The sequence below is a fragment of the Pseudopodoces humilis genome, chromosome 1 (assembly GCF_049639895.1).
Source record: "Pseudopodoces humilis isolate 2021_Gansu_Grassland_sample_001 chromosome 1, ASM4963989v1, whole genome shotgun sequence".
NCBI classification, from domain to species: Eukaryota; Metazoa; Chordata; class Aves; order Passeriformes; family Paridae; genus Pseudopodoces; species Pseudopodoces humilis.
In genome coordinates, this window is record NC_142200.1 from 152,121,832 (window position 1) to 152,135,500 (window position 13,669).

At 71.7% G+C, this 13,669-nt stretch overlaps 1 protein-coding gene across 1 annotated transcript; it reads left to right on the forward strand.

The window, feature by feature from the left end:
- Positions 1-4,738: 4,738 nt before the first annotated feature.
- Positions 4,739-11,900, forward strand: LOC148185282 (voltage-gated inwardly rectifying potassium channel KCNH2-like). Its single transcript, XM_088056105.1, has 6 exons — positions 4,739-4,845; positions 6,020-6,250; positions 9,509-9,673; positions 10,028-10,495; positions 11,028-11,242; positions 11,769-11,900. Exons 1-6 carry the CDS (start codon positions 4,770-4,772, stop codon positions 11,898-11,900), a joined length of 1,287 nt encoding a protein of 428 aa, XP_087912231.1. The 5' UTR covers positions 4,739-4,769.
- The last annotated feature ends 1,769 nt before the right edge of the window (positions 11,901-13,669 follow it).

Below are 13,669 nucleotides of genomic sequence, written 5' to 3' on the forward strand. Positions count from 1 at the left end.
GAGACGCCCCCGCCCCGCGGACAATGGGCACCGCCACCTCCGTCGCCACCTCCACCGTCACCGCCACCGCCACGTGGCGTGGGACACACCGGGGACCCCACCGGGGGGTGTCGGACCCATCTGAGCCCCGAGCCCCTGGCATGTGACCATGGGGAGGGAGCGATGGCACCCCGAGAGTGGGACACGGCACTCGTGGTGGGGACATGGCCCTTGGGGGGACTTGGGAACCCACATGACACCCGGGTGGGACACAGCCCTGGGGGGAACGTGGCACTGGGGGGGGGGCGGTATATGGCACTGGGGGTGTATATATGGCATTGGGGTGGGTATATGGCACTGGGGGACATGCATGGCACTGGGGGGATATATGGCACTGGGGGAGTATATGGCACTGGGGGTGTATATATGGCACTGGGGGAGTATATGGCACTGGGGGTGTATATATGGCACTCGGGGAGGGTATATGGCATTGGGGGGTATATATGGCACTGGGGGGGTATATGGCACTGGGGGACATGCATGGCACCCGGCGGGGGGACACGTGGCACACGTGGGGGGACAAGGTGCTGAGGAGGACATGGCACCCACAGGGGACTCGGAACTGGGGGGACACGCGAGGCGTCGGGGGAACATACACGTGGCACTGGGGTGCACATGGCACCCTGGGGACACAAGGACGGCACCCAGAGGGAGGACACAACCCTCATGGGGGGCACACTGGGGGGGCCGCGGTGGTGGCGGGGACCCCCATCCCGGCCACAGGACACTGTGCCCGCCCCACCTTTGCACCTGGCGATGGGGTGTCCCGGGGGGCCCCCGGGCCGCCCCCAGCCCCACGGCCGTGGGGCGGATGTCCGGCGGGAACCCCCCCCCCCCATTTCCCGCTGCCTCCACCCAGTTCCGGCCATTGACGTGCTGGGCGCTACCGGGGAGCCCCTGGTCAGCGCCCCGGGGGGACTGCGGGGGGGAGCGCACCCCGCGACCCTCCCGGGGAGGCACCCTGGGAAGCCGCGCGGGGTGGGGGTTCACCCCGGCCGTCGGCGGAGAGGGTACTAACGTGACCCCGGAGTGGGGCGGGGGTCGCGGGGGTCGCAAGCCTGGGAGTCCGGGGCGGGGAGTGCTGTTGGGGCGCGGGGGTGGCGGGGGCTGCGGGGTCCCCCGGGTCCCTCCGGAGGTTCGAGGTGGGGCTGAGCCCGCAGCTCACGCAGAGACGGGAAACCGCGCCCGGTGCCGGCTCGGCGGTTCCTTCCTGCGGGGAGGGAGCGGGGCGGGGGCAACCGGGAGGCGCGGGGCGGGACCGAGACATCGCATGGGGGGCACAGCCGGGGCGGGGACCCCCGGGGGAACACGGAACGGGGTTCCCTCACCCCGTCTCGGGGGGTCCCGGGCTGCCGCCCCCGCCCCGGGGTGTTCCCCGCCCGTGGGGCGGGACAGGCCTGTCCGTCACGGCAGAGCCCACCCGGTTGTCTGCCCTGCCCGGGGGCGGGACTCGGGGTGGGCGGGGGCCGGGGAGGGTCAGGCCTCGACCCCCCACAGCCCCTCCAAATCCACAGCCTCCCGTGCCTGTCCCACGGCCTCCTCCGGCCCCACAGAGCCCCCGCGGCCCGCCCGTACCCCACAGCCCCCCGCCCGGCTCGGCTCAGCTCCGCCTGGTCTGATCGGTCCAGTCCATCCGTTTGTGCCCGGTCAGTCCATTTGGTTCCGGTCGGTCCATCTGGCTCTGGTCGGGCCCAGCGGGTCCGTTCGGGTCCGTTCGGGTTCTCTCGTGGCCGCTCAAAGCCGGTCGGGGCCGGTCGGTGCAGCCGGTCCGGTCTGTGCAGCCGGTCCGGTCGGGCCCGGTTGGCAGAGCCAGTCCCGTCAGACCGGCTGGTTCAGTCGGTCTGTTCGGGACCGTTCGGGTCCGGTTGGTCCAGCCGGGTCCCGTCACTCCGGTCGGTCCCGGCCCCGCGGCGGGGCCGGCGCCACTTTCAGCACCTGGGACAGAGACCGGGAGCGTCCGGGCCGGCATGAGGCTCGGGACGGCACCGGGACCGCGCCGGGACCGAGCTGAACCGGCACCGGAACCGCGCTGGGACCGAGCTGAACCGGCAGCGGGACCGCGCTGGGACCGAGCTGAACCGGCACCGGGACCGCGCTGGGACCGAGCTGAACCGGCACCGGGACCGCGCTGGGACCGAGCTGAACCGGCACCGGGACCGCGCTGGGACCGAGCTGAACCGGCACCGGAACCGCGCTGGGGCCGGGCTGAACCGGCACCGGGACCGCGCTGGGACCGAGCTGAACCGGCACCGGAACCGCGCTGGGACCGAGCTGAACCGGCACCGGGACCGCGCCGGGACCGAGCTGAACCGGCACCGGCACTCGCGGCTGCACTGGGCTCTGGCCAGGACTGACACCACGACTGGAACAGAACTGAGACTGGATTGGGCTGAACCGGGACTGGGATCGGCACTGGGACCAGAACCGTGCTTGTGGCTGGGATTGGCCTGGACTGGGACGGTGCTGAGACCCTGACTGGATTGGGACTGACCTTTGATTGCGACTGGGACCAGGACTGGACCAGGACTGGGAGTGGGTTGGGATTGCATTGGGCTGTGAAGGAGCTGGACTGGTCTGAAAGCGGACTAGGACTGGAATTTGAACTGGGACCAGGACTTGGAGTGGACTGTACAGGACTGGAACTGGGATTTGGATTGGATGGAGACTGGTACTGGGACCAGACTGGACTGAAACTACACTGGAAAGGGGACTGGAATTAGGATTTAACTGGGACTGGGACCACAAGTGGACAGGATAGGGCCTAGATGCTGAGACTGGGACTGGACATGACTGGGAGTGGGACGGGAACTAGAAACACGACAGAGACTAGAATTAGGATTGGATAGAGATTAGGATTAGACTGGGATCAGGCCTAGGACAGGGGCTGCTCTGGGGCTCATACTGGAACTAGACTGGGAAGATGTTTAGGCTGAGCCAGGATGGCAGGATTCCCACCAGGACCCAGCTGAGGCTGTGCCTGGAAGCTTTGCTGCTGCCCCACATGGCCCCATGTTCCCGTGTCCAAGTGTCCCACTGTCCCTGTATCTCAGTGTCCTGGTGTGCCAGTGTCCCCATATCCTGAAATCCCAGCGTCATGGTGTCCCACTGTACCTTATTCTGGTGTCTTGGTGTCTCAGTGTGCCCATGTCCCTGTGTCCCAGTGTCCTGGTAACCCAGTGTCCCCATGTCCTCGTGTCTGTGTGTCCTCAGGCCCCAATGTCCCCACATCCCCATGTTCCTGTGTCCCCATGTCCCCGTGTCCCCGTGTCCCCATGTCCCAGTGTCCTGGTGTCCCCATGTCCCTGTGTCCCAGTGTCCTGGTAACCCAGTGTCCCAGTAACCCAGTGTCCCCATGTCCTCGTGTCTGTGTGTCCTCAGATCCCAATGTCCCCACATCCCCATGTTCCTGTGTCCCCGTGTCCCCGTGTCCCTGTGTCCCCATGTCCCCGTGTCCCCGTGTCCCCGTGTCTCCATGTCCCCATGTCCCCGTGTCCCCGTGTCCCCGTGTCCCTGTGTCCGCATGTCCCAGTGTCCCGGTGTCCCCATGTCCCTGTTGTCCCCATGTCCCCGTGTCCCCATGTCCTGGTGTCCCCATGTCCCTGTGTCCCAGTGTCCTGGTAACCCAGTGTCCCCATGTCCTCGTGTCTGTGTGTCCTCAGGTCCCAGTGTCCCCACATCCCCATGTTCCTGTGTTCCCACAACCCCATGTCCCCGTGTCCCCGTGTCCCCATGTCCCCATGTCCCTGTGTCCCCGTGTCCCCGTGTCCCCATGTCCCCGTGTCCCCATGTCCCCGTGTCCCCGTGTCCGGGTGTATGTTCTCTCTGCACAGGGGGGCGGGGTCCGGGGTGTCCCCCCGGCTCTCGGGGGTGCTGCGGGGATCGGGGTAGGGGGCGTGGCTCGGGGTTGTGGGCGGGGCGGGGGCGGGGACAAAGCGGGGCGGGGCCAAGGCCCCCGCTGGGCGCCCCCGGGCGGGGCGGGGCGGGGGTCCCCGGGCCCCCCCGCGGCCATTGGCTGCGCCCGCGCTGGCCCCGCCCCCAGCCCCGCTGTCAACACGCAGCGCCCGCCGGGCCGGGCCGGGCCGAGCGCACGGACCCGCCCGAACCGCGCCGAACCGGGCTCGGCCCGCCCGCGCCGGGCCGCGCCCGCCCGAGCCCGCCCGAACCGGGCCGGGCCGAGCCGAGCCCGGCCGAACCCAGTGCAGCCGAGCCCGGCCGAACCCGGCCCGACCGAACCGCGCCGAACCCGGTCGAGCCCGCCCGAGCCGGGCCGGGCCGAGCCGAACCAGCCGAAGCGAACCGAAGCGGGTCGAACCCCGCCGAACCGAACCGGCCGAGCCCGGCCGAGCCCAGCCGAGCCCGGCTCAGCCCAGCCGTTCCGAACGGAGCCGAACCGTTCCGAGCTGTTCCGAGCGGCGCCGAGCGCGGGGCGGGGGCTCGGCCCCCCCCGCTCTCTCCGTGACTAAATAAGCCCGATGGCGCGGCGCGCCCCGGGCGGGTAGAGCGGGGGGGGGGGCTCGGCCCCTCCGGCTCCCCGCCCCGGACCCCCCCGACCCCGCAGCACCGCACCGGGGCGGGCGGGGTCCGGCCCCGGGCGGGGAGGGCCCCCCCGCTCCCCGGGCCCCCGGAGCGGCGCCGGCCCTGGCTCAAGGGCAGCGGGACCCCCCGCGGCGCGGGGCCCCCCCCGGGCCCGCCCCCCCCCCCCCGCCGGCGCTGCCCATGGGCCCGGCACGATGCCGGTGGGGCGGGGGCACGTCGCCCCCCAGAACACCTTCCTGGACACCATCATCCGCAAGTTCGAGGGGCAGAGTGAGTGGGGGGCGCCGGGGGCGGGGGGAGCCGGGGGGGCGCCCGGGGGACCGGGGGACCGGGGGCGGGACCAGGGGGGCCCGAGGGGGAACCTCGCGGGGGGAGCGCCCGGAGAGGGGATTGGGAGACAGCGGGGAGCACCAGGTGTGGAAGGGAGTGAGGGGACTGTGGCCCCGGGTGGGTTTGAGGTGCTGGGGGACAAACCCGGCTGGGGGGGACGCTGCTCGCCCTGGAGTCCAGGAGTCCCCAGCTTGAGGGGGGTTGGGGTGATGGGGACAAACCTGCTTGGTGGGGAATTACTGCCCACCCTGTCCTCCAGCAACCCCTAGCGCAGAGGTCCCAGCGCTGGGGCTTCCCCGCGGTCCCCGAGATATGGAGCCCCCACCACCAGCTCAGGCCGCTGCGGGATTGGGGGTCCCAGCTGGCAGAATGGGGGGTCGGAAAAGTCTGGGGGTTCCCAGCACCTCTCTGGGGTCAGGCCCTGAGCATCCCCCAGACTGGAGATGGGGCAGTGATGCGGGGGAATGCTGCCCTGTGGGTCGGGCTGGGGGGTGCCACCCTGCTGGGGACAGGCTGTGGTTGGGGGGGTCTGGCCGGGCTGAGCCACTCCCCTCAGGGTGTGGTGGGGGGTCCCAGGGTCCCCATGGTAGTGGTGTCCCTAAGGGGCCTCTGCAGTTGTGGGGGTCCCCGTGGTGATGAGTCACTGCTTGGGGTCCCAGAGTCCCTCCTGTCGTGGGGTTCCTGTTGTGGGGTGTCTGTAGTGGGGTGTCTGTAGTGTCTGGGTCCCTGCTGTTGTGGGGTCCCTGATATTGCGGGGTCCCTGCTGTTGTGAGGTCCCTGCTGTTGTGGGGTCCCTGCTGTTGCGGGGTCCCTGCTGTTGTGGGGTCCCTGCTGTTGTGGGGTCCCTGCTGTTGCGGGGTCCCTGCTGTTGTGGGGTCCCTGCAGTGCTGGCAGCCCCTGGGTCCCTGTTGTTATGGGGTCCCTGTGATGGTGGGATCCCAACAGTTCTGGGGTCCCCATGGTGGTGATGCCACCAGCTTGGGGGGGTCCCTGGGGAGCGAGCGGGATGACTCATGAAGTGCCATGGACGGACGGACGGATGGGCAGGACCCTCCCTAGGGGCTGCTGGGCCAGGGGTGCCCTGGCCTGAGCCGCCCATCCCCTCTCCCGCCAGGCCGCAAGTTCATCATCGGGAACGCGCGTGTGGAGAACTGCGCCGTGATCTACTGCAACGAGGGGTTCTGCCGGCTCTGCGGGTACTCGCGGGCCGAGGTGATGCAGCAGCCCAGCACCTGCGACTTCCTGCACGGGCCCCGCACCCAGCGCCGCGCCGCCGCCCAGATCGCCCAGGCCCTGCTGGGCGCCGAGGAGCGCAAGGTGGAGATCTGCTTCTACCGCAAGGATGGTACGGACCGCAGGGGACACGGGGACAGGAGGGCTGCGCCGAGGAGAGCGGGTGTGGGAGCACGAGGTGGGGAGCTGCTTCTACCACCAGGACGGTCCTGACCCCCCTGGGGGGACTGGGATGGGGACAGGGGGACAGCAGGCACAGGGACAGACCTGGCTGGCAGGAGTTGTGGGCACAGGTGGGGACTCGAGGGACTTTGACACCCCCGGCGCTCCGCGGCGCTCTCCAGTACCGTGATGGCTCCCCAGGGACTCCCACCCTGCGAGTCCTCAGCCCTCCCCCGTGCCGTGACGGCCAGCTGGGGCCCCAGGAAGCCTCAGGTTGTGGGGCCGGGGTTGTGGGGTGCAGTGATCCCCAGCAGAGCGTGCTGGGGGGCAGGGAGGCCGTGTCACTTGGAGCGAGGACAAGGAGGACAAGGAAGGAGTGGGCTGAGCTGGCATCGGCTGTCACAGTGGCACCATCCCGTGGGGGTGTGGGAGTAATCGGTGACATCCCGGGGGTCCCTGGGGGCTGTGCCCCACAGAGCCCGGCCCGGGCCTGGCTCCCCGCATTGGTGGTGCCGGTGCTTCCCCTCCCCGTGGCCTCGTGCCAGTGCCAGGTGTCCCGGCTGTCACCACGGCTGTCCCGGCTCTGGGCACATGGCCCCGGTTCCGGTGCTGGAGTAAACAAAGCTGGTGCCAGCTGCCGGCGTGGCCGCAGAGCCGCCGTGGCCCCGGGAGCCCTGGGAAGCGGGCTGGGGCCAGAGACGGCGCTCCTGGCGCTGGGAGCCTCGTCCTGCTGCGGTGGCTCTGCCTGGCCTGCCCCGTGCCCCTCGGGCTGTGCCGTGCCGGGGGCTGTGGGGCGCACGGCTGCACCCCCGGAGCCTGCGCTGAGCCCTCAGGGTGACACTGAGCGGTGCCACCGGCTGTGCCACAGGGTGGGGGAAATGGGGCTGCAGCTCGGGGCCTTCCTTGGGTCCCCGGAGACCTCGACGCCCCCGGCTGTGCCTCCGACCAGCGTGGGGGTCCCACCCCTTGCCAGCCCTTGAGTGCTGCCAGGGAGAGGTGGGATAGGGGCTTCCCAGAAGTGGTGAGGGGTCCCAGCCCCTGCCAGCCCTTGGCAACTTCTGTGGGGCCTGTGGGGAGGTGTGATGAGGGCTCTGGGGGTGCTCTGGGACCCCGCACCGGGCCGGGGGCAGTCCGTGGGGACCGGCCGGGGCCCTTGGCAGTGCGTTATCCCTGGATCTGGGGTGTCCTCCTCCCTCTGCTGGGCCCCTTGGCCGGAGGCTGCTGGCCCTGGGGGCTGCAGTGATGCCACCGCGGGTGTCTCCTCCCCCTAGCACCGTGCTGGTGCTGCCAGCCACTGGCATGGAGGGTGCTCGGGGGGTTCCACTCCCTGCACCGGGACCCCCAGGCTCTGTGGGGCCGGGACCTTGTTACCAGTGGCTTCAGCATCCCCGGTGCTCCGGTGTCGCTGCCGTTCCGCGGGTGCCCTCGGGATCGTGTTGTGGTGCCGACTGCCACCCTGCAGCCCCCCACCCCGAGCCCCTGGCGTGTCCCGGTCCCCGGTGCTGTGTCCTGATCCCTGGAGCGGGGGTGGAGCCGTGCTGGAGCCGCCGCGTCGCTGCCGCTGCTGCAACCATTTGTCTTTGCGACGTGTTGTTTATGGAGCCGGGGATGCCGGGAGGTCACGACGCCCGTGGGGCACCTTTGTCCCCGTGGAGACACCTCAGGGACCCCGGGCTGGATGGAGACAGGGAGGGGGCACAGATGCCCCCGGTTGCCGCTGTGGCCTTTGGGGTCCCCCTGTGTGTGGCCCCCGGTGTTGGTGCAGGGCGGGATCGGGGTCCTGTCACTGTCACAGCTCGGGCTGGGGGGGTCCCCCCGTGCCAGGGGGGTGTTCCCAGCCTGGCTGCAAGCCTGGGGGTGCAGGTGGCTCCTCAGTGCAGAGGTGCGGGTCCCAGGGCAGTGGGAGAGGGGATGGGGGTGCGGGGATGGGGATGGGGGTTCGGGGATGGGGATGGGGGTGCGGGGATGGGGATGGGGGTTCGGGGATGGGGGTGCGGGGATGTGGGTGCGGGGATGGGGATGGGTGCGGGGATGGGGATGGGGGTTCGGGGATGTGGGGTGCGGGGATGGGGGTTCGAGGATGAGGATGGGGGGGTGCGGGGGGGTCCCCCCGCTTTGGGGGTCCCCGGCGCCCCCTGGCGGTCGCGGGGAGCGGCGCGGGGGCTGGGGGAGCAGTGTGGGGGGGCGGGGGATTTGGGGCGCTGGTCTGGAGGCGGGAGGTGCACTTAAGGTGGGGGGGGCGGGGGTCCCGTTGCAGTGAGGGGGCACCTCTGTCACTGCGCTCCCCCCATTGCCCCCACCCCAGGGGCTCCCCCACTGCTTCTGCCGCCGCCTGCACAGCCGGGGTTCCCCCATCGCCCCCCCGGGACCGACCCCCATCAGCAGCTGGAGCGGGAGGGCCGGAGCTCTCCTTGGGGACCTCAGGATTCCCGCGGGGGTGGATGAAGCCGGCGGTGTCGGTGGCTCCAATCCCCTGGCGGCGGTGGCTCGGCGACAGCTCCGCGGTGGCCCGGGGCCACCCTGTGCCACACCGAGCTGGCCCCCGGCCCGGGCCCCGCGTGCGCCAGGGAATCCCCCCGCCGCGGGCACGGGAACGGGGACAGTGCCAGCTGGCACCCGCTGTGCCAGCCTGCCGGGCCCGGTGCCAGCCGGGGGGACACCGTGACGGGGGGGATTCGCTGCTTTGGCGTCACCCGCGTGTGTCCCCCCAGGGTCCCCGTGGGGTGAGGGGTGCGGGGGAAGCAGGACGCCTCCCCCATCCCCCAGAGGTTGCCCCGGCCCGCCCTGCCCCCCCCCATTTCCCCCCGCCCCCAGCTGTGGCACCGGATTAACGCCACAGCTGTTAACGAGTTCTGAGCGGCTTAACCCTGCCCGGCACCCCCAGGGCCCCCCCGGCCCCCCCGGCCCCCCCGGCCCCGCTGCCCACGCACAGACACGACATTTGGGGGGAGAAAGGGGACACCCCCACCCTTCCGTGCCTCAGTTTCCCCCGAGGTGCGGCTGCAGAGGGCCTTTCTGGTGGAGTCGGTGTTGGGGGGCAGACGGGGGGCAGGAGGGGTGGCTCATCAGGAATGGGGGGGCAGGAGGGAGGGGGTGCTCAGCAGGGACAGGGGCAGTGTCCCTCTCCCAGGATGTTTGGGGCAGGGCAGGGGTGCACTCCCGGGCGGGCGTGCCATCCCCCCGGGTCACCGACGCCCCCTCCCCGCAGGCAGCTCCTTCCCGTGCCTGGTGGACGTGGTGCCAGTGAAGAACGAGGATGGCACCGTCATCATGTTCATCCTCAACTTCGAGGCTGTGAGGGAACCTGAGCCTGGGGAGACCCCGACCCCCAGCACCAACCACTGGGTCACCCCGGCCCCCTGGGGCCCTGCAGGTATGGGGGGACAGGGACCCCGGGTCACCCCCAGCTATGGGGGGACAGGGACAGCGGCTCACCCCCAGCTATGGGGGGACAGAGACACCGGGTCACCCCCTCCTGCTGGGCTCCTGCAGGGGGAATGGGGTCAGTGCCACCGGGCTGGTGGCAGCCCCCGTCCTGCTGACCCCATGTCCCGGGTGTTGCTATGGGACACATGGGGAGAGTGGGCAGCACCGTGGGGAGGGGGGTCAGACCCTGCCCCTGACCCCAAGCCTGACTCCTGGGGTGCAGCTGATCCCTGTGGCCGAAGCAGCACCACGGTGGGGATTTGGAGCCGCATCCTGAGCCCGGTGCTGTCCTTCCCCCCAGGACGCAGCCGGTCCCTGCGGCTGAAGCTGCTGGCGCTCACGGGAAGCCGCCAATCGCTGCCCCCCGAGCCACCGGAGCCGCCGGACGTGGTGGTCATGGACCCCGGGGTCATGGAGCCACTGGCCATGGACCTGGCCCTGCCTGCCAGCGACTCGGGCCCCGAGGACGCCTCATCCTCGCTGGAGCCCGGTGTCGGGGACCGTCCCGAGGACGAGGCGGCGCTGATGGGGAACCCCGAGGCGCCGGTGACGCAGTCGTCCCCGCGGGCCGAGCGCCTGGCGCTGGCCTTTGCCAACCACAGCCTGGCCAGGAGCCGGTCCCGGGAGTGCCGGTCCCGGGAGAGCCTCCGCAGCCTGCGCCGGGCGTCGTCCGTCGATGACATCGAGGCCATGAAGGGCGACGGGGACAAGCGCGGCCACAACCGCCACGCCAGCGCCGGGGCCGGCCTGCACCGCGGCTCCAGCACCGGTACGGCCACGCTGGCACGGGGCAGCCATCGCTGCTGGGGACATCGGGGCGGCCACAGCCAGAGACCCTGGTGACACCCCCGTCCCACTGCCCCACAGCAGCGCCTGGGCTAGCAGGGGTTGGGGACCCCCCCATCACCACCCCCGGCCCACTGAGCCACACTGAGCCGCAGTGTGGAATCGCCCTGGGAATCACCTCGGGAATCACCTCGCAGGCCCCAGAGCTCGTTAAGCGTATTAAGATAAGGGACAATTACTATAATGATATTAAAGGTAACTGAGAGCAGCTCTGCAGGTCCCTGGGGGCCGGTGGCACACGGCTGGGGGTGTCCCCCCTGCCCTGGGGCTCCGCGTTCCCTTCACCTGCTTTGGGACCCTGACCCTGGGAGCCGCGGGATCCCCCCGGGGACAACGGGACCCCTGCCCCAGGAGCTGGGGGAAGCTGGGGGACCCGCCCGGGGCTCCGGGGTCTGTGAGCCGCGGTGCCAGTCCCCCGTGCCGCGGGACGCCGCGGTGACCGTGTGTCCCCGCAGGCGCGGTGGCCGCTGTGCGCAGCGCCCTGCTCAACTCCACGTCGGACTCGGACCTGGCGCGGTTCCGGGCCATCGGCCGCATCCCCCAGATCACCCTCAACTTCATGGACCTGCAGCCGGGGGGGCTCCTGGCCCCGCCCCCGGCCCCCCGCCCCATCATTGCCCCCACCAAACTGCGCGACCGCACCCACAACGTCACCGAGAAGGTGACACAGGTGAGACCCGGCCGGGGGACGCGGGGACAGGTCACACAGGTGACCCCAATCACGCCGGGTTTGGGCGGTGCTGAACTGGCTGGGGTGCACCGAGGCGTCCGGACATCTCAGTGGTGATGTGGCCAGGCTGTGACACGATGCCCAAGCGGTGACAAAGTGTCCGAGCAGTGACGAGATGTCCGGGCAGTGCTGGAGGGGATGTACAGTGCTGGAGGTGGCCGAGTGCTGCCAAAGTGTCCGGGTGATGCCAGAAGTGTCCAGGTGGTGCTGGAGGCAGCCTGGCAGTGCCAAGGTGGCTCGGTGCTGCTGGGGGGGCTGGCCGGGGGGTTCTGACCGCGATGTTCTGGTGCGGTGGGTGCCGCGGCCGGGGGTATCTGGTCCGGAACAGTCCCCGGGAGTTCCCACGGAGGTGTAGGGGGTAGACACTCGCTGGTACCGCGGTACCCCCACCCCGGTGCCCCCACCCCGTACCCCCATCCCGGTACCCCCACCCCGTACCCCCACCCCGGTGCCCCGGTGCCCCCAGCCCGGTACCCCCACCCCGGTGCCGTGCTGCCGGGCACTGGCGGCGGCCGCTAATCCGCTCCCGTTGTGTAACCGCCATCTGCCGCGGGAACAGGAGGCGCCGCTTAATTACACCCTGAATTCTCGCCGCTAATGATCCGGGGGTGGCGGCTCCGGGCATCCCGGGAAGGCTGTGCGGGCTGGGGGAGCCGCTGCGTGCCCCGCCCCGCGGTGTCCCCGGGATCCCGCGCAGCCACGCCCGGGGCTGTCCCCGGGGTCCCCGGCAGCTGCCGGGGGGCGGGGCAGCCCCGGCGCATCTGCCCGAGCCCCTCGGGGCGCCCCCGGCCCCGCACCTGCCCGCACACGTGAGGGGGCCCCTTGGGAGCCCCGTTCCCACCTGGAGCTCCAGGCCCTGCTGCCGGGCGCTCGGTGGGGTGGGGGGACCCTTCTGTGGGGCGGCACCCCCTCACTCCCCATCCCGGACCCCCCAGATCCTCACGGAACCTCTTGGTTGCCTCGGCCGTGGTTATTGTGCCACCAGGGTGACGCTGAGCTCTCCCTGCCCCCGCTGTTGCCACGGGGCCCGTGAGGGGACACGGGGGACACGGCTGCGGTCACCGCGGCGGGCTCTGCTCCCCCGGCACTGCCAGGGGCTCTCGGGGTGCCCCGGCTGTGCAGTCGAGCAGAACTGGGGCCGCGGGAACTGGGGGCCTGGGGGTGTCCCCGGCTCGGGCACGGCGAAGCCTCCGGGGTCGGTGGCACCGGGGGACGGGGTGTCCCTGCAGCGACACCGCGATTCACCCGCGGGCCGGAGCAAGGTCACCGCGCTGGGTGACACTGACGGGCACCTGGGGTGGCATCCCCGCGGCCCCTGGGACCGCCGGAGATCCTGGTACGTTCCCGAGGGGATCCCTGCGTGGGGCAGGACAGGGCTGGGGGACCCCAGACCCACTCGGGGTGTGGGGGGACCCGGCGGTGCCACCAGCCGGGGCGTGTCACTGGGGCATCGCTGGCTGCTGGGGGCGGCCTGGGGACACCGGGGACCCCGCATTGCCGGGACGAGTCCTGCCGACCCCGGCCCCACTGGCACCGGCTGGGTGGGCGAGGGCGCTGCCCCCCAGGTCCCTCTCGCTGGGGCTGGGGGTGCCCGGGGGGGCCGGGCGGGCGCAGCCGTGGGGCACTGCCAGCGCTGGGCAGCGGCCAGGGACACGGGGACACCGGGAGCCGTGAATCAGCCGGGGCTGCCAGGGCCAGCTCACCGCTACCGTCATTGTCCCTGTCCCCGTCACTGTCCTTGTCCCCACCATCACCGTCCCCATCCCCGTCACCACCCCCGTCCCCATCCCGCTGCTCACGGGGCAGGGCGAGCCACACTTCAGGGGGCGCGGGGGGCTGCAGGTGCCGGCTGGCAGCGGGGAGGGGGCGGCAGCGGAGCAGGGAGGGAAGACTCCGGTTCCGCGGCCCCCCCGTGCCCCCCTCGCCCCGGTGTCCCCGCGGGGCCGCTCCCGGGCGCTCCCGGTCCCTCCTCCGGGGAGTGGCGACGGCTGGAGCCGGGGGGGGCCCGGCGGGGGCGAGCAGCGGGAGGGGGCTCGGGGGGTCCCGCCCCGCTCCATCTGCCGCGCGCAGGGCCGGGGGGCGGCGGGGGGGACGCGGGGACCCCCGGAGCGCGGCCATGGCCCCGGCGCGGCGCGACAGCGGCGACCGCGGCGACCGCCCCGACGGGGAGCGGCGGGACCGGGTCCGCCGGGCCGTCCGGGTGTCCAGCCTGGTGGCACAGGAGGTACGGGGGGCGGTCGAGGGGCGCCGGGGGCCGCGGGGGTCCACACCGAGAGGGAAAACGGGACCCACGATTTTTACCGCAGCGGCTGGGCTCGGGGTCCCGGGGTTGTCCCCACGCCGGCATGGGGGAAACGGAGCGGGGGG